This window comes from Camelus dromedarius, chromosome 8 (assembly GCF_036321535.1).
Source record: "Camelus dromedarius isolate mCamDro1 chromosome 8, mCamDro1.pat, whole genome shotgun sequence".
NCBI lineage: Eukaryota > Metazoa > Chordata > Mammalia > Artiodactyla > Camelidae > Camelus > Camelus dromedarius.
In genome coordinates, this window is record NC_087443.1 from 9,762,361 (window position 1) to 9,790,209 (window position 27,849).

A 27,849-nucleotide genomic window follows, 5' to 3' on the forward strand; every position below is an offset into this window, starting at 1 on the left:
AACCCCAAGCAAACAAAAAACCCCCAAAACTGTCAAAACACCAAAACCTAACTCCTAGTTACAAAGAACAGATTAGTAATTGACAGAGGTGGGGGCTGGGAGCTGTCTCAGGCTCTATGGTTTTTCTCTCTAATTGTAAGTAAGTTTTGCAGTTGAAGTGGACCTGGAAGCCACATATGGCAGAAAGTGCCCTCCAGCACCTAAGGCTGTGATGCCTTCTGCCCTAACCTGGGGGCTGGAGCGAATCCTAGACCAGCTCCCTTACCTGGTGCTGAGTGAAGGTGTGGTGCTGGTGACACCTGGGAATCAAGAGACTGACAAGCAGATGGCCAGCACCATCTCTGAGCAGGTCAGCACCACCTGTGGTTTCCACAGCACTGCAGGGACATATCCTTCAAGCTCCTGTCAGTGGTCTTTGGAGAACACATGTTGCTGGTGACCAAGTCAGGACAGAGGGTGTTGGAATTGAAGCCAGGATCCCACTGCCATCTGCCTTTGCTGGTAGGGGAGAGGCCAAGGTGGAGGAGTCTTGAGCCTCTGTGATGAGGAAGACACAGACCTCCACCACCTCTCTCTCAGCTTGCCTCTAGGACTGAGGCTGTGGGCTCACCCACTTCCCTACTCCTACCTGGACCAGCAGAGGTATGCCTACTTTGCACTATGTTAGGGAGAGTGAGGGCGAGTGCATCTCCCTCTCCCCACCCTCCTATCTAATGTACTTGAATTGGATGGTCCCAGGACAAAAGAAAGAAAAGAAAAGAAATATTAAAAAGATAAAAGGATCTGACTGCATTGATAGTGAACTTTTCATACTCAAAGAAATGTCCCCGAAATGTCAATTCTCCCTTCTTAGTGAGATAAGTTACTTTATTTATGTAACTGAAAGTATCTCATTTTTAGCGTAATTTTAATATTCTCCTTTAAGCATCCAGGTATCCGACTACTGTCCCTTATTACAGCATATTTCTAATTTTCAAAGGGAAGTGAGGCTCCTGCTCCGGGTTAAGACACATGTGACATTGCTTGCATGGGCTCTAATGTTCTGGCTAAAGGATGCTCAACCCCAGCCTTGGGAAGTGGGAGGTAATAGATTCAGAGTTTCATAGATGATAGTGTGGAATTCACCCTCAGAAGCATAAGGAAAGTAGGTTGTCTTACCATCTCAAGATCACCTGATAGGGGAACAGAGTGCCTAGAGGTAGAACTGAGTTCAAACCCCAACTTCAGGCTGAGTCACCATGTCAAACACAGGATGCCATCATTTTACAAGAGCCAAAGGCAACAGGAGCACTTCCTGTGCCATGACTCTTGTGTGATGCTTCAGACCACGTTCCTCATTGCTCTCGAGGGTTTTGTGACTACCTGAGGTGTCACTTCCTTTGTTGTGAAAAGGGACCAGGGTGGGGATTCTGCATAACTCAAACTCCAGCATGTGGGGACAGACTCAAGGAGACCACCATTGTGGCCCTTTGTTTTATTGTTGATACTGAGAAACCCAAGTTGACCTGGGAGCACAAACAAGCCCATGGAGTTTCCCCTCTGTAGTTGACCCAGCCTTGGTCTATGTCTCTGCTAGAGTAACATTCCTCCCTGAGTTTGTAGCTGCCCTTCTAATCACTCCCTGACCCCAAGATCTTTGTACCCCCTGAGCACTGGGCATTTGTACTCTGGTGTCATGGGACCTTGTTTAAAGTCTTCTTCAAAACAGTTTCTTTCCAATTCGTCTTCTAAATGCACTCCTGTTTTCATCCCTATTTCACTGGAAGTCATCACCTCTGATGCAGATGCTTCACTAGGACTTCTTATCTTCATCCTAACTCTTCACTTTCCTCAACCCACAAACCCCTTTATGTCCCATGGTCTCTGCCTGCAGGACTCAAGGAGGAACCAGTTTCACTGCTCCACCTGCACTTCCATTGCTCCCCTATTCCAGTCACCACCATCATCAGCCTCAAATCACTGTCATGCTGTCCTACCCTTTTTATCTTTTTTTCCAAAGTGGTAGCTAATAACTGTTCAAATTGAAATCAAAGTTTTGTGGTGTCAGCTCCTTCCATCTTCTGACCTCTGGTAGCCTTACACTCACTTCTCCCATTCTTTCACTGCATTCTGGAGACTCTGGATTTGACTGGTCCTCACACACAGTGTGATCATGACAACTCCTTCAGAGCTGTCACCTGTACTGTCCCCACAACCTACAGAGCTTCTCTCCAGGTGTCCTTCATGCTCAGGTGTCCCTTCCTGGAAAAGGTCTTTCAGGACCACTTCTGCCAAGACCAGTCCAGATTGCACTGCTTCCACTTTCCCTCTTTATATTTACATGTATCACCTCTGAAATGCCACATCTTCTGTTTATTTTGAAATGTGTTTGGAATCATCCTTTCCTCCCCAACAGGAAGACAGGACTTTCTTTTTAGTTTTAATTAACCTTCTCCAACCCAAGCACAATTTTTCTTTAGGAAATGCCATATATCTTATGATGATGCTCCGTCATTTATTCATGTGATTCCCTCCAGTTACCAAAGTGTTATGAGCTCCTTCCCTTCTACCATAATAAAAACCACTTTGGGCCCATTGTGCAATGACTGCACATCATTTGTGAATAATGATACTTATTATGGACCTAAGACTTAATTATGTATGAAAAGAAAACTGCGTGCCAGATGGCAAGGGAGAGATAAGGGCAGGTATGTGGAGGTTCCCACAAATTGTCCAGGTGGATTTCTTCTTGGTCAGAAAACTCATACTACAGCATTATTGCAGGAAAAAGAAATAATTTCTATGAAATTTATCAAATTTATTTTGAAATATATCTATTGTTATAGCACAATATAAATATTAAATAAAAATTTTTATATGATAAACTATTACCATCTGAAAAGATATTGTCTTTTTTTTTAATACAAAACTCAGGCATAAACATTTGTTTAACTTCAACTTATGACTTTTAAGAAATTAACTTTAGAAAAAATGCTATGGCCAACTAAAGTCTATATTGATAAACTACATACATTATCAAATTATAATGCAATATTTGTACAGAGAAAACTATATATACAGTTCTCTTATACAATTGATGTATAATAATTACCAAAACTGTCTTGAGAAATATGGTTTAATGAAGGTTGAAACTGAGTAAAAGATTAGTCTCTTAAATACATTTCTTTCACTACTAATTAGAGACAATCCAAGCATTCTGTGAATATTGAGAAAGTCCCACATTACTTGGTGTTTTCTGGGAATTCCAGTACATTTTAGATGAAGCTGACCATGAAAAAGTTCACTGCTGTGCTCACTGGTAAAGTTGGAGGAACTCTGGTCCAAAGGAGGGATTTCCCCTCCATCCACTGGCCTCAGTGCAGCTCAGGTGGAGATCTGACTTACTGAGTGAATGCAGCCTGGCAGCTTGGGAGGCCTGAGTTGGAGGAGAGGGAACAGCACAGCTTTAATAAGAGGGCCCACTCCTGGGAAACAGACCAGCAGGGCTTGGTACCTGGTCTCCTGGCTGGTTTATAAAAGCCCCTTGTGATGTGCTGATTCTCATGACCTCTTCCAGGAACTGGAACACTTTTAGCATCTCTGCCATCTCTTCCTGTATAGACTACAGGAATGTCTCTTTCTTCAGTTCTTGAAGCAGAGAATTGATTTCCTTCCTCAAACTCAGGTTGATGTTCATCACTGTTCTGAAAGTGTCAGCGAGGCTGGGTATGTTTATTGGCTCCTTCTCTAGCCTGGCATTCTCTACAGATGTCTCCATCCTGGCACACTCTTTTTTAGCAGCACAAAGCTTGTCAATGAGGTGGCTTTTCTCCTCAATCTGTGCAGCCAGTGTTTCTGCCAGCTGCTTTTCATGTCTTCCTTTCTGGTGACTTTTATGGCGACCTTTATGGTGACTTCTAACAGACTGAACAAGTCTGAAAGTAAATAAGACACCAAGCAATGAGCTGAGGACAGGCAGACTCAACACTGTTTCCCACTGAAGGCTCTGGAAAGTGAACTGAGAACACAGACCAATGGGCAGCAGCAACACCAGGTCTGCACTCAGCTCCCTCAGGATCAGACTAAAGCCAAGCTCCACAGAGGACAGCAGCCCCCTCCATGGCACTGACATACTCAGGGCTCTGCCCAATTACTGTGGATCCACCAATGACAGCAAGCCCCAGGGGACACCCCAACATTCCACTTGGAACCCAACCAGCAACTGACATCCTGGACTGGTCAGTTACCCAGTGTGTAGGGGAGGGGCTGTGTCAGAGGGGAGGGCTGTAACTAAAATGTGATTCTCTCTATTACTGGCTACTGGTAATTTTTCTTAACTCTTTATGTGTTTATATGTATATAAAATTAAAATGTAGTGAAATGTGTGAATGTTAAGTTTATGGCTTCATAAATCTTTAACTTAACCCTCAACAATATCTGAAACTCAGTGTATGAACCATATGTTTTTTATCATATCCATTAACACAGAAAATACCTCTCTGTCACATTCCTATTGAAACACAAACACTCTCACAATATGTATCCATCAGCTGGATGGTGGCTGAACTTGATAAAAATGAAATAAATCACAATATACACATTGATGTCTGTCTCTTTGGATCTAGGTAATGTTTTTCAGAATTACTTGTTTTTATTTGAATATTCCATTCATTCTGTTTGTAGGGCTAAAAAAATTGTCCTTGTAAGAATATATCACAAAATATTTATCCATTCTCTTAATAATATTTGGGTTAGTTCAAGTGTGGGTTATGAATAAATATTTTTTAATAATTATACATGTGTCTATTTTTAAATATTTGTTTTCATTTACTCTGTGTGATGAATACCTGGGAGTAGCTATATTAGGTAGATATGTGTTAAATGCTCCTTTATTTTGCAAGATTTCTTGAGGTATAATTTACTTGCCAGAAGTTCAAGCATTTAAATACACAATCCTTTGGTTCTTGTGTGTGCAAATGTGCTGAACTGTGTCTCCCTCACAATCCCATTTTAGGAAAATTCTATCACAGAAAAATAAAGATTTCTCAATCTTCACTTTTTTTTTATTGGCTTCATTTGACACAGTCAATCTCTCTCTTTCTTTGAAATGCTTCCATCATGTGGATTCCAGTTCAATACATTCTACCATTTTTATAATTGTTTTTGTGGCTGTTTTCTGTATTTTTAGAACTCACTGGCCTTTCATTCTGTGACTCTACTGATGGTTTCTACTTTTCTTTAAACCCTTTAGGATTAGTTTTGACCCAGGAAGTAGTTCTTGGACCAGTTTTTTTCTCAGCAACTCATCTCCTTGCTGACCTCATCCAGACTTGTGGCATCCATGACATCTAGACTGTCATGACTTGAAATTAATTTCTTCATTCCAAACATTTCCATACAGTCCAGACTTATTCTATCCAAGCTGTCACCACAATATCTCCATGTGAACACCTAGCATGCCAAAAACAGATTAAACTTCTCCTATGAACCTGCTCTCCCTCAATCTCCCCTTCTTTTTGTGACAGTAACTCCATCCTGACAGGTGCTGAAGCCCCAGTTTCATGGTCTTTCTTGACTTCTCCCCTATCTCCACCTCATCTCCTCACCATCACTGAACTCCATCCCCAGTTTCAGAATATGTCCCTCATTCATCTCCTTCATTCTACCTGCTCAGAGTTACCACCACCACTTGACAGGATGGCTGTGGTTGCCACTAACCATGCTCCTTCCCCTGCCCTCACTCCTTCAGGCTGTTTACCACCCAGCACCAGGGGATCCAGTCAGGTCACTGCTCAACTCATTCTGCCCATAGCTTTCCACTCCTCAGAGATCAAGCCAAAATGCACACAGCACCCATGAGTCCTACGTCATCTGTTAAGTGGTTACCTCTCTGATCTAACTCTACAGCCTGGCCGGGCCTCACTCTGCTCCAGCCCTACAGGCCTCCTTGCTGCTCCACATCCCTATCTCATTCCCTTCAAGATTTTATTACCATTTCCTATGTAAAGTACAGTCTTTTGTGAATTGTTTAATTCTTAACTGAATTGGAAGTTCCATGATTTTTTTTAACCAATTTGTTATTGCTGTACCCCAAGTATAATTCTCATTACATAACAGATGCAGTATAAATGCAAATGAAAGAATGACTGAATTGTATGAGAATTAAAAAATATATTTCATTTTATTTAAATAAATCTATGACTTTTTCCAAATCTGCTTGTGGACATATATGCCAGTACAGTTCAGTCACTCTTTAGTCGGCTGATATAAAACTAATTTCTTCATTTTTCTTCAGAAGTAACCTTCTGCTTTGGAAGATTTAATAGAAAACAGTAGAGGAAAAGCTAAAAACAAACAAACAAACAAACAAACAAACAAAGCAAAACTAAACAAAAACCTTAATAAAGTCTTTAATGTGGCTACCAGTGGTGCAACTTGAACTGATTGAAGCTTGAGAATGGGTAGCTCCTAGGAAGGGTCATCATCTGCCACTGTGTCTCCCCTCTGAGTGTGAGGGAGTTTGCATGTCCATGGATGCATGTGTGACCAGTCCGGGAGGTTGCAGGTCTGGAAGGCTTGTCAGTTCCTGTTTCTGCTCCCTCCAGACCTAGCCTTGTGCAGATTAAAAATCAGGTTCAGTCCTTGGGAGTTTTCTGGGAGTGTCTATCTTTCCCTGGGACACAACTGGGAGAATAAAGCCACCTGGCTCTCCTGTGGAAGGTAGAAGTGAGATGTGGGGGTCACCGAAGAACATTTTCATGCATACACAAAATTCAGATTATGAAGGAAGAGTCATATAAGGAACTGAGCAAGTTATTCATTATACAGTGTGCCACAGATCATATTTCTGGCATTTGGGGCAGGATCCAAGTCTAGCTTGGGTCTCAAATGTTTGTACTTCTTCCCGGGATTTGGTTCTGTTCTCTCAGCTGTACATTTGGTTCTTTCTGGCTGTGTCCTGGTGATGGTCCTCAGTCAGGACTTTTTTTTTTTTTTGTATCCAGAGGCAAAAGCCAAGGCACTGAAAATTATGGATTGTGTCAACATTTTTTCCAACAGCTCCATAGTGTAATGGAATAAAAGCAAAAATAAGCAACTGGGACCTAATTAAGTTTAAAAGCTTCTGTAGAGCAAAGGATTCCATAAACAAAAAAAAAAGACAATCTACAGAATGGGAAAAAACATTTGCAAATGATGAGACTGACAAGGGATTAAGTTCCAAAATATACAAATAGCTCATACAATTTAATATAAAAGAAAACAACCAACCCAATCAAAAAATGGGCAGAATACTTAAAGAGACATTTCTCTAAGACAGACAGATGGCCAACAGGCACATGAAAAGATGCTCAACATTACTAGTGATCAGAAATGCAAATAAAAACTACATGAGGTATCACCTCACATCAGGAAGAATGGCCATCCTTAAAAAGTCCACAAAGAATAAATGCTGGGGAGAGTATAGAGAAAAAGGGACCCTCCTACACTGTTGGGGGTAATGTAAACTGGTGCAGCCAATATGGAGAATAGTATGGAAGGTCCCCCAAAAACTAAAAACAGAGTTACCATATGATTGAGTAATTCTACTCTTGGGCATATATCTAGGTAAAACCATAACATGAATAGATACATGCATCCCAGTGTTCTTAGCAGCAGTGTTTCCATAACCAAGATATGGAAGCAAGATAAATGTCCATGAGCAGATGACTGGATAAAGAAGATGTGATATATGTATACAATGAAATATTACTCAGCCATTAAAACAATATTATACCATTTTAAGCAACATGAATGGACATAGAGATTATTATATTAAGTGAATTACATATGACAGAGAAAGACAAATGTCATATGATATCACACATATGTGATATCAAAAAATAATGACAAAAATGAACCTTTTTACAAACTAGAATTTAACTCACAAACATAGAAAACAAAGTATGTTTACCAAAGGGGAAAGTGTATGGGGGGGTGCGATTAACCAGGAGTTTGGGATTAACATATATACTATACATAAAACATACCACTCAGCCATAAAAACCGACAACATAACTCCATTTGCAGCAACATGGATGCTCCTGGAGAATGTCATTCTAAGTGAAGTAACCCAGAAAGAGAAAGAAAAAGACCATATGAGATCGCTCATATGTGGAATCTAAAAAAAAAAAACAAACAAAGCATAAATACAGAACAGAAACAGACTCATAGACATAGAACACAGACTTGTGGTTGCCAAGGGGCAAGGGGTGGGAAGGGACAGACTGGGATTTCAAAATTTGTAGATACAACAGGCATATGCAGAATAGATAAACAAGATTATACTGTATGGCACAGGGAAATATATACAAGATCTTGTGGTAGCTCACAGCAAAAGAAAAAAAAGGGGACAATGAATATATATATGTTCATGTATAACTGAAAAATTGTGCTCTACACTGGAATTTGACACAACATTGTAAAATGACTATAATCCAATTTTAAAAAATACTAAAAAAAAAAAAAAAAAAAGAAGTACTTCCTTAAGTACTTGCCTTCTGTCACTATAAGAGCTCACATTGTATATTTTCTGCTCTAGCCCTAGAATCAGCCATTTCTGCAAGGAGCCTGGTTCTTTTATCTGGAAAAATGGTATTTGAAACCAAGATCTGGGCCTTAGATGTTCTTGTTGCTACTGGGATGTCACTGCTTCTAGGCTCTCTCAGAGAACAGAGTGTAAAATATATGTGTGTATAGTAACCTAGGCACACACACATATTTTTCTATAACCAATAAAATGTGAGTTCTTATTGATGTCTCCAACTTTAATACATTACCACATGGATCACTGTAGCCTCCTCCTTTGCTTATCTGTGAATTTCCACTCCAATAGTGAGAAATCTCTCTTTCTACCTACTGCTATTCATTTACCTAATTGTTCAGTATCAGTGTACACGTATAGCAGTATCAGAATTAACTACTATACCACGGAAACAGCTTTATCAACTGGAGTACAGTGCTTATGTGCAGTTCCGTTTGCCTTTAGTTTTATAGATTCTGTTTATTTCCCAAGTTACTTAGGTCAGCATCTTTTCCCCCACCCCTTTCAGTGAGATTGCTTGATGCATTGTAATACAGTGAGATTCTTTTGTTAAATTCTACATTCCATCCTAAATTATTCCTACTGAAAGAGGGATGTTGAAGTTTCCAAATATAATAGCGGACTGGTTTATTTCTTTTTGCTGGTCCCCATGTATATTTCCTTTTTCATTGAAAGCATTTTCCCCAAGCACAAAATGAAAGTGGATTTCATTGACTTCTAAGTGACCAATACATGGTACTAGATTTATCTTTTGTAAGCTCTGTTAGTTGAGGAATTTTAATTTCACAATTGATGGGAATGGTTCATTTTAAAAACAGACTTGCAAATTTGTCAAGAGGGAGAATATTGTTCCTTAATGATAAAGTGGGAAACTGGGGCATCTAAAAGTTAGTTATTTAAAGGGTCTAGATGTCTAGATGTCGGTCCAATTACTCTGTCTCCATCATGTTTTGCTGAATAACAAGAGACACCTCTATTTCTGAAGAAGTTTATCTGAATTTACCCTAAATTAGAAATTTTAATTAGTGTTGGCATAATGGAGTTTATGGGGTACTTGATTCTCTACAATTAATGTTCTGTCATTTAGCACAAGAAAACTTCAAGGATTTGGCATGATAGGGAAATGAAAATTTTTATTTAAATTCAGAATTATCTTTCTTAAAGAGAACTTGTGGAGTCAGAACATTACTGAATTGAAGTGGAACAAGATAAATGATATTTGATTTATCTGTATAGTGCCTACCGGTCTGCCGTGAACAATGAGAACATTTATGACTAATAGCAGATTTAGTGCTTGTATCACACTGGCATTGGATTAAAGTGCTAACACTTTAAAATTGCCTTTTTGTAAACTTGTGCCTTGAAAATAAAACATATTTTTTTAAAGTTAAAAAAAAAGGGGGGGGGGGCCGGAGCGAGCGGATCAGCCTCCAGGAACTGGCTGTGGAATCTGTCAGAAGCGCGCCAAGGCCCAAGGCGGGAAGCCAAGCTCCCTACCTGCCGGCGCGCGCCCGGGCCAGCCGCGCACGCGCACGCCTTCCTTTGGGCGCCCGGTCTCGGCGGCTCACGGGTACGCTGCTCGCGCAGAGCCGGGACCCCCGGGTCCTGCTTGGGGCGCTGTGCCGCGGGGACGCTTCCGCGGAGCGCGTGGAGACGCTGCGCTTTCTTCTGCAGCGACTCGAGGACCAGGAGGCGAGCGGGGGCGGCGGCGCGCGAGGTCGCGGCCAGGTATCTGGTGCCGCTGCTGCGGAGCCTGCGCGTGCGCCCCGCACTCCGGCTCCCCGGCCCACCAGCGCCGGCGCCTGCTGAGGGCGGCGGGCGCGGCCCTGCGCTCGTGCGCCCGCCTCGCCGGGGGCCCGCAGCTGGCGGCCGCGCTGGCCGAGGAGGCGCTGCGCGACGTAGTCGCCGTGGGGCTGGCGCCCGGCCTCGAGGGGGCCTCCGAGGCGGCTGTGGAGGTGCTGGCGGCCGTGGGCCCCTGCCTGCGGCCCCGCGAAGACGCGGCGCTGCTGGAGCGGGTGGCGCAGGCCGCCCTCGGCCTGGCGTTGGGCGGGGACGAGGCGGGGCCGGCCGAGGAGGCGGCGGCGCTGGTGGCCGGGCGGCTGCTGCCGGCCCTGGGCCAGTGCGGCGGGGCGGCGCTGCGGGCCGTGGGGGGCGGGCTGGTCGCGCCCGGGGCGCCCTCAGGGTTGGGCCTCGTGGGGCCGCAGCTGCTGGTGCTCAGCGCCCTGGCCGAGAAGCTGCTGCCCGAGCCCGGCGCGGAGCTCTTCTGTAGGACCGTGCAGGCCGGGCTGGCCCAGGCCGAGGACGCCCTGACGCGCAAGCGGGCGCGCTACCTGCTGCAGCGCGCGGTGGAGGTGTCGGCGGAGCTGGGGGCGCAGTGCGCGTGCGCCCCCCAGGAAGGAACTGGTACTTGCCCCTCCCCCTCCCCAAAGGGCCCATCCCTGCCTGACTTTCTGGGAGGGAGGTCCTCTGCTTCCGACAGTCAGTTCCCGGGGTCATCTCCGCGATCCATACAGAATTTGGTTATTCTCATGGTACCCAGAAAGTCCGAAAAACCTGGGGAACCTCATCTCAATGTTGTTCTTTAAAGTGATAACAAATCACTGCAGCCAAGAGCAGTCTGCATTTCCTCACCTTTCTGACCCACAGCAGTGACATACTGCATCCACGCAGTAATTCAGGAAGGGGACTGAGCCCCTGCAGGATTTTACAGACCAAATTTTTACTATATCGTGGTAGGTCCGTTCTAATGAAGGGTTAGAGCCCATCAGAGGGGTAGGAAAACTATTTGCAAGTACTGATCAATGAATTGACTCTTGACTGTTAGGAGGATTTTGTCCTGGAAACCATCACACTCTTGAAATTTCCCTTGGTAGTTCTCTAAACAGTGTTTGTTCAGCATATGTGCCTTAAGTAGACATTTTGAGGGTATTTTTGCAATTCATTTAAAAGAAAAGAATGAAGTTTTAATTTTTTTCTAACATTTTGATCCTGTGTATGAGTAAATTCCTACTGCTTTATTGCAGAACAAGAGCAGATGAAATAGCAAGGCCCTTCAGTTTGGTTTCTTCGCTGAAATATGTGAAAGTCATCTTAAGTTCATTTTGAGCTGTCAAAATCCAAAGTGGATTGAGTGATTCAAAACTGCCTCAGTAGATGCAAATTTTCTAGTCTTTCACCTGTAGCTATGTAATTATTTATACTGGTAAAGGATTTTTGCTTGGTTGAAGTTGTGAGATTAGATTTTTATGTAAGTTAAAACATGAGATAGTAGTATTTTAATAGACCATAAGTTGGTAATCATCTAATGAGAGTTGTCACTGGAAAACATTTTTAAAATTACCAGAGTTAAACTTGCATTTATTTTAAAGAGTCAATCATTCTACACATTTAAAGATAATGGTCTTTCCATGCTTGCCCCTCCGCCCTAGTTTCCTTCCTTTCAGAGAGATCAACCACTTTTACTCTTTTAGCTGATTATTTTGGTATTTGCCCTCTATCTTGAATAATCTAGTTATATCATAAAATCCTTTGTCATACTTCTCATTTTGGTTAAGTGTGGGTTCAACATTTAGAAAATTATGACCAAGAAAATACTGTTCACAGGTGATGTATATAGTAAACTATGATGATTTTTTTCCTTCCTGCAGGTTTTTCCTAGATTTGTGTCATTTTAAAATTTGTTTGGTTATCTCCATCCTTATCACTAATTCAGCCCCAAATTCTTAGTTGTCTAAATCTTTCCTGTACAAAGTCAGATCATCCGGCATTATAAACTTTCCCAAAGAAGTCTCTCCTGGTGTCCTCTTACAAGCTCAGCCTGGTGCACAGCTGACATTCTTAGATCTGCCTTCACCATCATCCAGGGGATTCCCTTTACCTGAGTCCTGTGTTGGAGCTCTTGTTTCCTGGAGTTCATCTCTTCTTTTTTGGTTTACTTATCTGTTTTGGTGTAGTTCATTTTCCAGTAGTTTCCTGAGATAAAATTTTTTAAGACGTTGCTTATCTGATAATTTTGTCAAAGGATCCTTAATTTCTGATGTTTTTATTTCTCTCCTTTCCACCTGACAATTTTTAAAAATAGTTTTCATCTCCTGAAAGTCCCCATCTGTTCGTGCATGTTGTCTTTCTTTTCTGCTAGATTCTTTAACATACTAATTATCATTATGATTATGTACAAGTTCTATACCTGGACCATTGCTAAGCCAGGTTTTGTTTTCTATTTTATCTCTTGGCATTGGGACCACTTGACTGTTTAAAACTTGTCAAAATTTTATTTTATTTCTTAACTGCTTTTTTTTTTGAACGACCATCACATCCTGCCCTTTGGAATTCACAACACCTGGTTGCACTGCAACCTCAGCTCTCTGATGGGCACCCCCAAAAGCTTATGCTTCTGTAGATTATCCAGCCTTTTCTCTTCGTTGGTATGGCAGTCCTGTTCTCATGTGGCTTTTTATGTCCCAAGTGGGAGCCAAGACCAAGCATGTCTAGAGCCTTTGTTTTGCTCTCACATTTGATCATTTGATCGAAGGTTTGATTGGAGTAGAGGTCTAGCTTGGAAAACATTGCTGTTCAAGATTTTAAAGGCGTTGATCTGTTGTCTTAGAAGCTAGAGCTTCCGTTGTTACTGGGTAGAAGTCTGGAACCATCCTGAATCATGTTTGTTTAGATGTGATGTTTTCTCCATGGAAGATCATGGAGGCTGTGTCCCCGGGGTCCTGCAGTCCCAGTTTTGGCATGGGCCTGTTTACATCCTTGTGCTGGGCACTTGGTGGGCCTCTTCCATCTGGAAATCATGTCCTTTGGTTCTGGGAACTTTTCCCAAGTGACTTTGCTTTCCTTCCTCCCTGTTCACTTTCTGTTCTCTTTTTGAATATTGGACTGCCTGGACTGGTCTGCAAGGCATCTTTTCTCTCTGACTTTCTATGGTTTTGTCTTTTTGCTCCACTTCCTGGGTGATTGCCTCAACTTTATTTCCAGTCCTTTATTTGAGTTTCTTGTTTTTGCTATCAGTTTGTGTTCTCATGAGATCTTTTTGATTTTTCGATTCTCCTCTTTTTAATAGTATCTTGTTCTTATATCATAACTAACACTGTTTTATCTCCCCTTAAAATACTAGTGAAAGTTTTTTTCTTGTTTAGGTTTTCTTTTTCCTGCGTAGTTTTGTTTTTTCTGGATTTCCTTGTTTGTTTGTTTTAGTCTCAATCTTTGGAGGCTTCTCTGGATGTCTGGTGACCCTTAGATACTTGCTCACATTTAAGAACGTAGAACCAAAAGTCATGTTTAAAGCTCCCCATTGTTAGAGAATGCAATGTTTGGTAATAGTGGCGTAATTTTTAGAACTACTGTCATTTAGAAACTTAATGAAGTTTCCTACTTTAGGAACTAAATCCTGGAACTAATTTTTTAAACCACATTAGGCCCAAGTCTGTGTTGGTGGTCTGAGAAGGAAAAAGATGAGCTTCTAAAGTTTTGGGAAAACTATATTTTAATTATGGAAACTCTTGAAGGAAATCAGGTAAGTGTTTTCCTATATTAAGAATCCTATGTAGATACAGGTTTTTTATTTTCTTTTCTTCAAACATTCTGTAAAATTAAAAAAGACAAAAAGACCAGCTTGGATATAGCATAATAGAATATAAGTGTACTTTGTTTCCTGGCATAGATACAATTTAAAATTGAATATAAGCTCAGGAAATTAAAGAATACTTTCAGTTGACTTTAATTATCATTCAGAGAATTTGTTGTATTCGATCTTCCTGACATTTACTTAAGTGTTTGTTAATTTTTAGTTTCTTGATGTTATGAGTAATCTCCAAAGAAATACACACTTAGGAAAATAATACTTAAAGTCAGAGGTAAATTGTTATTAATTAATTAATAGCCCTTTGATTTTGTTTTTCCTTTGCTTTGCTTTTTAGTTTTTTGTTTTGTTTTTTTGTTTCTTTTTGTCTTTGCATACCTGATCCTGAGGATGGAAACTTGAAAAATCATTTTCAGTTGACTTTGAGTTCATTTTTTTAGCATCATGGAGTTTTTTCATTGAGAGGAATCTCTTAAGATTACCTAATGCAGTGCAGTGGTTCTCAAACTGTAACAGTCCTTAAAGTCTCCCAGGTGGCTTAAGTATAAATTGCTGGATCTGGTACCCCAAGTTTCTGATTCAGTAGGTCTGGGACGGGACCTGAGAACTTGAATATTTTACATGTTCCCAGGGGAAGCCCTGGTGTAGGGGTTCCCAGTCTGTAAGCTGCAGGCCACTCTGGGGCCAGCCGTCTATGGAGTCATTGTCAGGTGTCAGTCCAAATGCACACTGAGCACTGTGTGGACTGGAATAAGAAATTACTCTCATGTGCTAAATATATATGCAGATGCTTGGATGAGGAGTAGAGAAAGCATTGCTAAAGTCGTAGAGAATTTTACGGTTTTCCTTAATCCGTAGATCTGTTAAGATCTCACTGTTCAGAAATTCCGATTTACCTTTAGTTGGAAGGACATATAAATTAGCCTCTGGCATCTACAGCGCAGTCTAAGAATAAGGAGCACTGAACTCTGAACTGGCTTTGCTTCTAAATGTGTGACCGTGAATGACTTGAGTGACTTAAGTGTTTCAGTATTTTTTCCTCCTTGTGGTACAGTGGTATTATCAGCCCTGCCTGTTTCCCGGGACCATTGAGGACTACATGATGTCCTTTATGCTCAGGCCATATTTGTGACATGACTGTAACTGTGTTCTGGGTCATATTTGTTAGTTTTGCCATACTCTGTCTTACAGACCTGAATTTATACAGTTGAAAAACTGGGCAATCAGGCACTTTCTGCATATTTTTTATGCATAGTGGGGAGGTGGGGGGGTGGGAAACAGACGGGCTACTGTTACATAAATAGATGAAAAATTATTTTGAGTTTTTAAAGGTGAGTTTTCATTTCTTACGGCTTTTTGGTTTTGTTTTCAGATACATGTTATAAAGCCAGTTTTATCAAAGCTAAACAATCTGTTTGAATATGCAGTGTCAGAGGAAAATGGTAATACTTTCATTTTGATTTTTTCTAGCATTTCCAGTTTTCCCCCTTGATTTTATAACTAATCCCGTTCATTGTGGAGAATGTTGTATGAATATATGAATTTGCCGCCACCAAGAGCCAGCTGTTGACATTCCAGATACATACCTTGTGGGTTGATTGTAGTATTTCTTTCTCACTCAGCGGAGTATCCAAATGCATTTACCTATATCCTTACATAGTCCATGAGAATTTAATATCAAGTGGCTGCAGAGTTTTCTATAACTTAGAGGTGTGGTAATTTTATAAACGTTTGATTATGGAAAATTTCAGACATTTACAGAAGATGAGTTTGTATGATGAACCCTCATCACCAAGCTTCCACAGTGAGCAGCTTGTGGCCAGCCTCTGCCTTATATGTAACCTGCCTCGAGTGATTTTGAGGCACATTCCTAGACAGCGCATCATTTCATCTGAAATTATTTCAGTATATAGCCTTAAGGGATAAGGACCCTTTGGTAACGTTTTAGTAATGGCATATTATGCATTTTTAATAAGAACTCTCTGGTATTTTATATTTTAACTGCTTTCCATTCTTATTCTCCATATCTCTGTTTCATTGTTCAAGTTACTTTCTTGGGGTTTCAGTTATTGTTCTATAGGTTGGACTTCTTTGGATGAAAAAATTCCAAGGTATTGTTTTAAATTTGGTTTTGGGTCCTTAATCAGTATAGTATTATGTGAGCATTATAGGAGAAATAAAATGAAGCCCAGAGAGCTTCATAAAATTATTTTATGAAATTAAGTTTAGGTCAGTGGAACAGCTAAATGCAGGCTAACGGTGTCTTGTATTCACATGAATGATAAAGTGCTTCATTACCGTGTTTACACATGAGATTAACCTAGGTAAGTGAGTTGTAGGGCCTGCTTTAGGTAATTACAGCTTTAACAGTTTGAGCCCATTAGGGACTGAGCTTTACTAGCTGATTGCTGTGCTTGTTTTCTGATACACTGGGATTTTTCTCAGACCGTAAGAATCTACAGTCCCACCTGGGGCTAGAATTTAATTCAATCCTGTTGTGACTTCACTTATACATTTACTATTAAAATGATTCTCTTATTACCATGTTTTGCCCTCAACTCTTGGCAAACCAAATCAAATAGCAGTGACAGATTTTGAAAAATTAACCATTGCCAAAGAACTGAACAGGCACCTTGCTGTAAATTACACACACACAAATGGATTGATTTATTTATAGAATACGAGAGCTGGAGAAAACTGCTATATTTTCAAAAACAGAATTAAAGAATATTTCACAATAATTAAAGTATCTCTAAAGTGCATATTGATTTCATTTTTTGTTCCTCACTCATTTATGTATTTGTTTAATAGATATTTACTTTAGTGTCCAGAACATCCTAAGCACTGGGCTAAAGTCGTGAGACAGACGTGCTGTTCTGCACTTGATTTGTTTTCCATGAACCAATAGTTTTGATCATAAGTCCCATACAAGGGGCTGAAATGGACTGTCCAGGGAGCGAGGCCACGCCCTGGAGAGGGCAGGCAGGAAGGGCCTGCCTGAGGAATGATGTGGAAGTTGAGGAGGGGGCTCTGGGTGCAGGACCCCTGAGACAGGACCAGGGGAGCAGACCAGGGAGGCACAGCATAGTGGTGTGGGGTGGGGGGTGTAAGGCTGGGACAATTGTCAGGGTCAGTTCCTGCCTTGTTCTGATTCTGTTACAGGTTTTGAGAAGCCACTCAAGGGTGTTCAGCAAAGGAGAGTGTCAGGTCTGTGTATGAGAAACAAATGGAAGTAAGGTGAGAGAAAAGTGGACTGAAACCACCCCAGATCTAAGGTTCCAGCCCCCATGTGTGGGGTAACATTTAATTCTTGTACCCTGTAGCTGCCATAGCATTTGCTTGCAGTCTTTCTAAATAAAACGATCTGAAAATGGAATACTGAGGTTATTTTGGTTCCTCAGTAATTAGACACTCTTGGATGTGATTAAAAAGAAACTCAAGTTTGTAGCGGTGTGGGGAAATTAACATTTGTGCATGTGATTGTTTATGAATATATCGTCCACTGTGGAAGTAAACAGAGTGAGAAGCAAATGTCAGTGCTGCATGTTTATTTCCACAGGATGCTGGCTCTTCCACCCATCCTGGCACCTGTGTATTTATAAAAGAATGTTTGAAAGTGGAAACAAAATCCTGACCAAAGAAGGCGTTACCCATTTTTTGGAGCTGTATGAAACAAGGGTTCTCCCATTTTCACCAGAATTTTCTGAGGTAATGACAGTCTTTCCATTCCTGTGTTGCCTCTGTCAAAGGATGAAAGGCGAAGCCATACATTGTAGCATACGAGATCTTCACAAATAAATACTAGGGGTCTAACATTACAAGTAACATTTTACAGATTTGTGTACATCAAATCCTGTTTCTCTAAACTCAGCTATCGTACTTGGAAAGACTTCCTGTAATGTAGTTTGTCGACAGGCTGCCGGCCTCATGACCAGTGTGAAAAAGCAGCTGTTCGGTGTCAGTGTTCTGAGCAGAAGTCAGCAGCATGAAGACTGCGCCAGAAGCTTGTCGGCGGTCCTGTTCCACGGTCCTGAGTCTCTGAAGTCTTGCTGCCTGTCTAGTGATGCCGCTCCCCTAGTTCTGAGTCAGTGAATTGTTATCCACTGTATTGAGCATACGTGGCCTTTTGAGCTGTGTTATTAGCGTCTACACTTCCATTTGTCAGAAAGCACCCAAAGCAAAGCAATTGTGACGATCACAGATGTGCTTTCACGTTTTATATTATGGTGCCTGTGAGTCATTCGTTCACTGACTTGGGGATGGTAATTGAGCCCCCCTTTAGAGGGAGCCTGAGTAAACTTCCCTCATTGTCCCACTGCGTGGATAGTGCTGGACTAGGCACCGTTCCCTCCATTCCCCACCTCTTGCTCTCCTGTGAGCTTGCCTTTGTCTAGTGATAGTTTTGAGGATAGACTTCCACATTTTCCACCATGTGTTTCTCCTTTGGATTCCTTCCTTCCTTCTTAATGTGTATTGTCTTCTCAGTGTTCCGTAGGTTTTTATCAGGTGGGGAAATTCAGTATTTTGTCATTCTGGTGGAATTTAGGTGTCCTCCAAGGCTGTCGTAAACTAACCTCCAGCAGAAGAGTTGAGCTTTGCTTATAACGGCTCTTCTGTAGGCTGTGTAGGATGTGCAGGTGGGGCAGGCTGACTTTTCAAAATTATAGTTACAACTCAACACCAAATACTGTTTTCCTTTTTTTTTTTTTTATTAGTTTATCATCAGACCGTTGATGGACGCACTTTCAGAGAGCTCTCCGTATTGCAGGTAAACACGCATTGTTACTAAGCAGCTGTGCAGTGATATGCACTTCATAGACAAGGGTAACATGAGTATGACAGGGACCAGGCTGTTTAATGTGTTTGGTGCATAAGTACACGTTGCCTCACAGACATGCAGCTCTTTCCTACCATGTCATCCCTTCTGCATTTGTTGCTCCTTTTGCCTTTCTTTTAGTTATACCAGGTGTTCCTCTTTTTCTTTTCTTTCCTACTTGGAGCCCTTCCATTCTGGGCTTCCGGAAAGGGCATCTCACAGAGCTTCCTTTCCCTCACTCCTGCCTGGTTTCCGCCCTCCTGAAAATCATAGTGGTTTTGGCTGACCAACGCTTGACACTTTATTTTCTCCTCCTTCTTTTGATTTCAACTCATAGAAAAGTTGTGAGAATAATATAAAGATGCTCATTTACCTTTTACCCACTTCCCTACCTGATAATGTTTTATCACATTTGTTTAATCATCACCTCTCTCCCTCTGTGTGTGTATGTGGTATGTGTGTACATCTGTTTCTTAGTTCTGTCCCCGAGCAGACGTACTCATACGTATCTCAGTGTCTGTCCATCGTTCATCCATCCATGTTAAAAACCATCCATTAATGCACCCACTTCCAGAGCAGCACCAACGGCCCATTCTAACTTCCCCTTTTCCATATCTGATGGGGCGGCCATTCTACGGAACACAGCATTTGTTTCCCACCTTTACCCTTTGTCAAGGTTGATAATGAGAAGAGCTATTCTGTAGCTTGCTAGAGCTTGGAAGTTTACAGTCTGGGGATGAGTTTACTGATCCCGTTGCCCGTAGCACAGTGAGTGAGAAGATAGTAGTCAGCGCCCCTTAGAAGTTGCGGGCCTGGTGTCTGTGGTGGTGCCAGGCACCTGGTAGACCCTGGTCCGCGTGAACAGTGAAATGGAAGCTTGGCTGTTACCATGTTCCCCGTGTCATGAGTGAGGTGTTAGGCCACCAGAAGGGAGGGCAAGTGAGACGTCTACTTACACTTTTTACTTTGTAGTTTTTTCAGTCAACAATTTCCAGTGAATATCGTAAGCATATGCAGTTCTGTGCTAGGCACTTTGGGAGATATAAAATACGGGTAATACCCTTCCAGGAGCTCCCAAGGATTTCCTAAAAATCGTTCTATAGTGATGATCTGAGGAAGCAGTCAGATTTTCATTAACTACATGGCTTCAAGGTCCTTAAGATACCACACATTAGCAGAGAATGCACAATAAAGCACCACCCCTTTGTTATCTCAAAATAGTATAATTATAGTGATTAGATCCATGGTAGGGAAGAAATAGCCTATGAGAATGATCTAATATTATTGTTTGCAGATACTGGAGGCCAGTTACCCTTGGTATTTATCCTGTTTTTTTTGTTGTTGTTGTTTCTGTTTTTTTCTTCTTTTTTTTTTTTTTAACATCTACAACAGAAGAACGGCTTCCAACAGTAAAAAAAAAAGTATCTTTTACCTTAACTTAAAAAAAATATATATATATATAGCTGCATGGTTATCAGAAACTCTACAATATAGAAGAATACTTATCTTACTAAAAGGAATGAAATTGAAATAATGCTGATTCTTTTTACAACAGCCTTTTTAAGATACAGTTCACATACCACAAAATTTATTCTTTTAAATTGTTCAATTCAGTGGTTTTTAGTATAATTACAAAGTTGTACACCCATCACCACTAATTCCAGAGTATTTTCATCATCTAGAGAAGGAAACTCTGTGCCCATAAACAGTCAGAACTCATTCTCCATGTCCCCAGCTGCTGTCAGCTAATTTATTTTCTGTCTGTATTCTAAATTTTTCATATAAAAAGATTTGTGTATTTGCATAGTCCAAACATTTCATATAAAAGGAATCATATAATATGTGGCCCTTTGTTTTATGTCCATCTTCTTTCACATAGTATAATGTGTTTAAGATTCATCTGTGCTGTAACGTGTCCATATTTCATTCCTTTTTGTGGCTGAATAATATTCCACTGCAGAGATACTTCACATTCTATTTATCCACTCATTGGTTGGTAGATGTTTGAATTGTTTCCACTTTTAACTGTTATGAATAACTACTTTGAATGTTCACTGAACAAGTTTTTATATGAACATAATCTTTCACTTCTCTTAGTTATATACCTAGGAGTGGAATTGTTGGATCGTATCATAACTCTGTGTTTAGTTTTTAGAGAAGCTGCCTGTTTTCCACAGTAGCTGCCCTGTTTTGCATTCCCACCGGCAGTAGATGAGTTTAGTTTCTCCACGTCCTTGTGAACAGTGGTTACTGTCTGTCCTTTGGATTAGAGCTGTCCTAGTGGGTGAGCAGTTACATCATTATGGGTTTGATTTGCATTTCCCCACATGATATCTGATGGTGTTGAGCATCCTTTCATGTGCTTATTGGCAACAGTGATTCCTTAAAACTTTTTCCTTTAGGTAGTTTCCTGTTAAAGTTTATTCAGAGGATGACAAGTAGACATTGGTGTGCTGTCCCCATTCTGCTTCTGTCTAAGGCTTTGGCAAACGTCCCAAGATGTAAAGCCCTGGGTATAGAAGGCCTTCTCATCCTCAGGTAATTTACTCTGTGTGTATATATATATATATACATATATAAAGCTATGGTAAAATATATAAAACTAATATATAGTGTATACTAATATATGCTAATTTAAACATATCAATATAAATGTATTTATATATTCATATAAATTTAATCTATTTAAACAATAATTTAAATATATTAAATACTAATTTAAATATATTGAATTTATATAAATATATACTGTTGAATTTTCACCACTTAAAAATAAGGCCAGTAAGTTGTTTTTATTACCTTGGTATGTAGGAAACTAGAGATAAAATATCCAATATATATGAATTGTCAGGCTGGCCCTGAGCAGGCATTCGGGACCCTGGACTCCAGGAGGGCTCCCTCCAAGCCCCCCTCCTCTGCTTGGGGGACTCAATTCAAGCTACTCATAATAAAGTTATTTCAAAAAAAGCTACTGGTTGTATTGGAATTAAGTTTATAACATCATTTTTTTCTTTTCTCAAACAAAAATAAATAAAATCAGAAATCTACAATTATAAATGTAAGTGTTCCAAACAAATACAAATCAATACAAATAAGTCTATGGGCTGATTTTTCCTGTGTATGTCTGGACAAAGACATTATTTCAACTTGAAGATATAGGTAATGAATTTTAAATATTTTCAAGTCAGATACTGAAGGTGGGGGAGGGCAGAGGATACAGGGAAGAATGTGCATGAGAACATTTATGTCCAGTTCTAGTAACTTAATTACTCAATGCTCTGTTCATATTAAGTCATGTGGCAAGTGGAATGATGTCTACCCAAGAAAGGAACGGGAACAGAAGGCATCATGGGGCACGATGGCATCAAGAAGAGCTGCTCACAGTCAGAAGAGGCACAAGCTGACTAGGCTGGTAAACCAGCTACATGTCACTGAGCTTGGAAAGCCAGGGAGCTCCCTGAGGAGCTGGAGATAGCGTGGCAACAATATACATACCAAACACAGTGGATGCTCTTATAAAATGCTAAAATGAGATTCAGTTGTCTTATTAAAATGTCTGAGCCATGACACATTATTTCTCAATCTTTCCTTAGAAATAAAAATTAAGACTGGAAGCAAAAATAGTGACAGAGCCAGAAGATGGGTGACTTGGGGCTGACAGCTTATCTGTCTTTATCAAACTAATTACACTCTTTATTCTATTTTCCTTATTATAAATAGCCAATGTTTTTGAGATATTTATTATATGGAAAATATTGGGATAAGTTCTTTATATATATCATCTAATTCTCTAAGTCTTCTTTAAAAATGTTGCTTCTGAAAAAAAAAGTGTACAGGCTATTTGAATCTTCTGAAATGAATTACCTAAATTGATCACTCAAAAGGGATCATTATTAGGGTACATTTATCAAGGTAGATATTAATTTAAAGTAATTGTATCCAAAATAACCTCCTATTTGACTCCTATTTAGTCAAATCAATGTATATTTATACCCATCTCATTCCATAAAGGGACATGAGGCAGTTTTATTCTACACCTTGTTGATATGGAATGCTGCCTTCATGCTAGATCCTTCCTAGAAATAGAATTTAAATTCCAGATCACAAGATTTCCTTCCTTGTGTCACAAAACATCTTATTTTTATGAAAAAAAAATTTGGAAAAGCAAAAAGTAAAAGGCATAATTTGTTCTGAATTTTGTCAGTTTTTAAAAGATCGCTCAGAGTTTGACAGCCTTGTCAACAGCCATTCAAGCTGATCTCATTTTACAAGAACAGTAACATGTAATGAGACTATTTCATGACCTAGTTTCATTTCCCCACCTTTACTGTAAGCCCCTCTTAGGCACACGCCATGCTTCTGTTACTAACAGGGCAGCAGGCCTGCATTTCTTGAAGTGAGTTCCTCCGAGTACAGCACCTACCAGACACACTGTGGGAAAAGTGCCCTGTGGTCAAGTGAGCTGGGAACTGCTGCCGCCCTTTGTCCAGAGGGCCCTGGAAATGCCTTCAAGCTTATCTTAGCCCAGCAGTTCTCATACTCATTTAGCCATGAAGTCCCCCATTTCTAGGGCACCAAATTGTAACAGCCTATGGACAAACTTGAGAAATGTGGTGCTGGGTACATATAACAGGTGCTAGTTGAGGGAACAGACCATTCAGAAAAGTTCTTCTTATCCCAATATAAAGTATAAACCCTCGGGGCTAAGATCATCACCTTCTTAACCCTCTGAGGCACTCAGAAATTGCTAAGATGCTCCTTCAATAAGTGATCATTGCTCGAGAAGACAGACATGCAGGAGGAAATAGCTCTCATCGCTGCTGCCTACCCATCCTTTTCAAATCCATTTCCCAGTGGCTGTTAGTTCTCCCTTTTTAGCTCTGAGTCTTGTGAGTTAGAAATGTGAGCATTTTCATGACCTCATGTAACTATAGCAAGAAAGCATGTAGATATGAAAAGTAAATGAGGTAACATTCCAAAGTGCAGCACCAACCAAAGTAAACATAAATCCCCTGTTAATGAGCTCGCCATGACACTTGTTTATAAAATCATTTGTGAACTATAAAATCCTGCTTTTCAAGACTGAACTGATTAAGTGTTAAATATTTTCCAGATAGCCCTGAAATGTCCAGCACTACATCTGAAGCAGGGGTTGGAAAACAGGGAGAGAGAGAGGAATTTCATAAGCAAATCAAGATAACTGGCAAAATTTTGAGGTATGATAAATATTATACATGGGTTTTGTATTGCTTTAAGAAATCATACTTAAATGCATAGTAACATAGCATTTGGGTTTGGGTTTTGTATTGGGTTTTGTATTGCTTTAAGAAATCATACTTAAATGCATAGTAACATAGCATTACATAAACATAACGTAGTTTTAATTGTTATTTTTTAAAAAACAAGGCAGTCATTCTAGGGCTCAATGAGCACTCATATTAGAGGCTCTAAGGCGGAGCATCTTGATGACAAGTCTTCACCCTCCCTGGACAGCTATGGCTGTATCCTTGGGTACCCACAGCACCTAGCAAATACCTATCCTGCACCAGGCCTATAATAAATGCTGAATGTTTACAAACTACAAGCAGACTATATAATGTTACTATTTTGATTTTAATCCATATAAAGACATCTCTAACTGGAGTATAACAACTCTGTAAATTTGAGTATAGAGCAATATCTTTGAATAAACACTTTAGCACTGAGACTGACTCTCTTAAAATTTTTTATCATTTTTTTTTTGTTTTTGTTTCTGGGCAGCAGTAACCAAGCCTCTTCTTCTCATCAAGTGAGACATGAAATGAAAACCTCACATAAACTTACTCACTTCCTTTCTGTACTTAAATAGTTAGAAAGAGGATTAAATAGGTAGGTGAGGTGTCTCAACTCAATAACAAGAAGTCTCATGAAAAGAACATTAAAAGGATGAGTAAAAAAAATGAAGGAAATTAGGAGGTACAAACTGCCAGTTATAAAATAAGTAAGTCACAGGGATGTAAGGCACAGCATAGGGAATATAGTCAGTAACACTCTAATAACTTTGTACGGTCTGTTATATGTGAAAAAACTGAATCACTAAGTTGTGCACCTGAAACTAATAAAATATTGTAAGCCAACTGTACTTCATCAAAAGGGGGGAGGGGATGAGACAGATTTTTTCACACACAAAAAAATCATAAATAATTTGCTTTTATATATTACTTTGAATTTACAAATTCAAAGAATTTCAAACTCTCTTCAAAATGGTTTGATATAAGGCTTCTCAACTAACAATAAAGCATTACACATGCATGTGTTTTTTGATCAAATATGTGAAAGAAAATATTTTCTTCCCAGGCAAGTTCACAAGCCACAAGATCCTGGGCAGGTGCACCAAGGGCGGGGTGGGGGGGATTATTTATCTTTTAACAATGACGTGACAGAAGTCTGTCTTCTCACTGAAAAAGCATAAATAACAATCATGAGTTTCTTTAAGACTGTACATTACCTCTCATGTCTTTCTTTAGTTTTCTGAGGTCTTTTGGAAAATCTTCAAACTTCATCTGTGAGGTCTGAAGGAGGTCCTGGTGTTCAGGCAGTAGAAACACACACTGCTCCTTTCCAGTGTCCTAATCAGTGAGAAGCACAGGATATTCAAATAATTGAGAAGAATACAACAGCAGCAGTGACAAAACAATGACACACACTGTCAAATCGCTCACCAGTGAAGAACAACACAACTCTATGTAAAACTGTCTGACCTCATCAAAATTGTGCAGATAATAGGAAACAATATATGACAAAAGGCTTCTGCTATTGTCCTAGGCAGAAAGACCAAAGTAAGTAGAAATAGATTTTACAAATTATTACATATACAGTGTCAAATAAAATTAATTCCAGTAAATCCACATATTTAGATGAGAATATTTAGAATGAAAGGTGAAATTCTGTGTTTCATGTTACTTTAGCTTAATAGCACAGAAGACCTTGTGTTCCCCACTGTTCCAACCTAATCTCCAAGTGGAAGCACAGCTGTTTCAGGGTGGAGTCTCAACTGTGTGCACTTTCCTGTTTTCACCCTCCTTGATCAGAAATTAGCTTATTAATTTTTATGTTTTATTATTAAAAGTATAACTACCATCTAAACTGAAAAGGCAAACTATCGCCAGCATTTCTACACAGCTGGACCAACAGGTACCACTGCAACAGTGAGTCAGACTGAGGCTTGTTAGTATGTACATGAAGAAAATTTAAAAGTTAAGTATTATTTCAAGTAAGCTGGAGCTTTTAAAAAATGCATATACAAAAATGGGCAAAAGACCTAAACAAGCAATTCTCCAAGGAAGAAATACAAATGATCAATAGGCACATGAAAAAATGCTCAATATCACTAATTATCAGAGAAATGCAAATCAAAACTACAATGAGGTATCACCTCACACCAGTCAGAATGGCCATCATTCAAAAGTCCACAAATGACAAATGCTGGAGAGGCTGTGGAGAAAGGGGAACCCTCCTACACTGCTGGTGGGAATGCAGTTTGGTACAGCCACTGTGGAAAACAGTATGGAGATTCCTCAAAAGACTAAGAATAGACTCGCCATATGACCCAGGAATCCCGCTCCTGGGCATATATCCAGAAGGAACCCTACTTCAAGATGACACCTGCACCCCAATGTTCATAGCAGCACTATTTACAATAGCAAAGACATGGAGACAGCCTAAATGTCCATCAACAGATGACTGGATAAAGAAGAGGTGGTACATTTATACAATGGAATACTACTCAGCCATAAAAACAAACAACAACACCATTTGCAGCAACATAGATGCTCCTGGAGAATGTCATTCTAAGTGAAGTAAGCCAGAAAGAGAAAGAAAAATACCATATGAGATTGCTTATATGTGGAATCTAAAACAAACAAAGAATCAAACAAAGCATAAATACAAAACAGAAACAGACTCATAGATATAGAATACAAACTTGTGGTTGCCAAGGGGGGGAGAGTGGGAAGGGATAGACGGGATTTCAAAATTGTAGAATAGACAAACAAGATTATACTGTATAGCACAGGGAAATATATGCAAGATCTTATGGTAGCTCACAGAGAAAAAAAGTGACAATATATATATGTTCATGTATAATTGAAAAATTGGGTTCTACACTGGAATTTGACACAACATTGTAAAATGATTATAAATCAGTAAAAAATGTTAGAAAAAAGCAAATACATATTATAAATAACATTAGCAATTGAGATGTAGAAATTAACATACAGGCAGCTATAAATAATGCAAAATGTGTGTAGTTCTAAAGAAAAAATGCAAAATTGTTTCATATCTAACAAAGATGCTCATTTTCTTTCTGGCACATTTAGAGATTAATTTTTATTCTTTTTCATTGCTCAAAATCTGGATGTGTGAAACCTAATACGTATTTTTAAAATGCACTCTGTAATACAAGCTTTGTTTTCTACAATATTCAGCCAGGACTTTTTCCCCCATTGATAAAAAGAGCAACATCGCTTTATAATCAACTTTGACATGACATGATGACATGATAATATATCTATTAGATTACCCATATAGTAATAGATTCTATACTACTAACATATCTGTATACAGTATATGTACAGCTATGATAATAAAAGTGATATATTTTTAAGAAACAGGATTGTTTGTAAAATGATTTAAGCAACTTGACTTTGTCTTTCCTAACTTGCAAATCAGTGAACTGATTAGCAATACCTGAATCAATTAACAAAACACGTAGTAAATGCCTGCTGATAGGCATGCTGAGCAAAAATTAATTCCGAGTGATTGGAGTAACAGCTCCATCCACGTGGGTATACAAATAGTACTAACTATATACATATATAACTATATAAATATAGTTACGTGTGTTTTATA

At 39.8% G+C, this 27,849-nt stretch overlaps 1 protein-coding gene across 1 annotated transcript; it reads left to right on the plus strand.

Annotated features, from left to right (window-relative positions):
• The first annotated feature begins 211 nt into the window (after positions 1–211).
• On the plus strand, positions 212–27,608 carry LOC105101116 (probable methyltransferase TARBP1). The gene is made up of 12 exons (XM_064488637.1): positions 212–349; positions 10,148–10,288; positions 10,354–10,963; positions 13,981–14,078; positions 15,517–15,586; positions 17,704–17,852; positions 18,060–18,228; positions 18,860–18,912; positions 21,363–21,498; positions 22,253–22,372; positions 24,074–24,176; positions 25,467–27,608. Exons 1-9 carry the CDS (start codon positions 212–214, stop codon positions 21,375–21,377), a joined length of 1,443 nt encoding a protein of 480 aa, XP_064344707.1. The 3' UTR covers positions 21,378–21,498; positions 22,253–22,372; positions 24,074–24,176; positions 25,467–27,608.
• The last annotated feature ends 241 nt before the right edge of the window (positions 27,609–27,849 follow it).

Bases quoted from the DNA above. Each gene is read 5' to 3' on its own strand.
- LOC105101116 (XM_064488637.1), top strand. From the start codon at position 212: ATGCCTTCTGCCCTAACCTGGGGGCTGGAGCGAATCCTAGACCAGCTC. The intron at 10,289-10,353 runs GTATCTGGTGCC...CCGGCCCACCAG, and splicing joins GCGCGCGAGGTCGCGGCCAG to CGCCGGCGCCTGCTGAGGGC. The intron at 18,229-18,859 runs GTCAGTGAATTG...TTTTTTTATTAG, and splicing joins TGCCGCTCCCCTAGTTCTGA to TTTATCATCAGACCGTTGAT.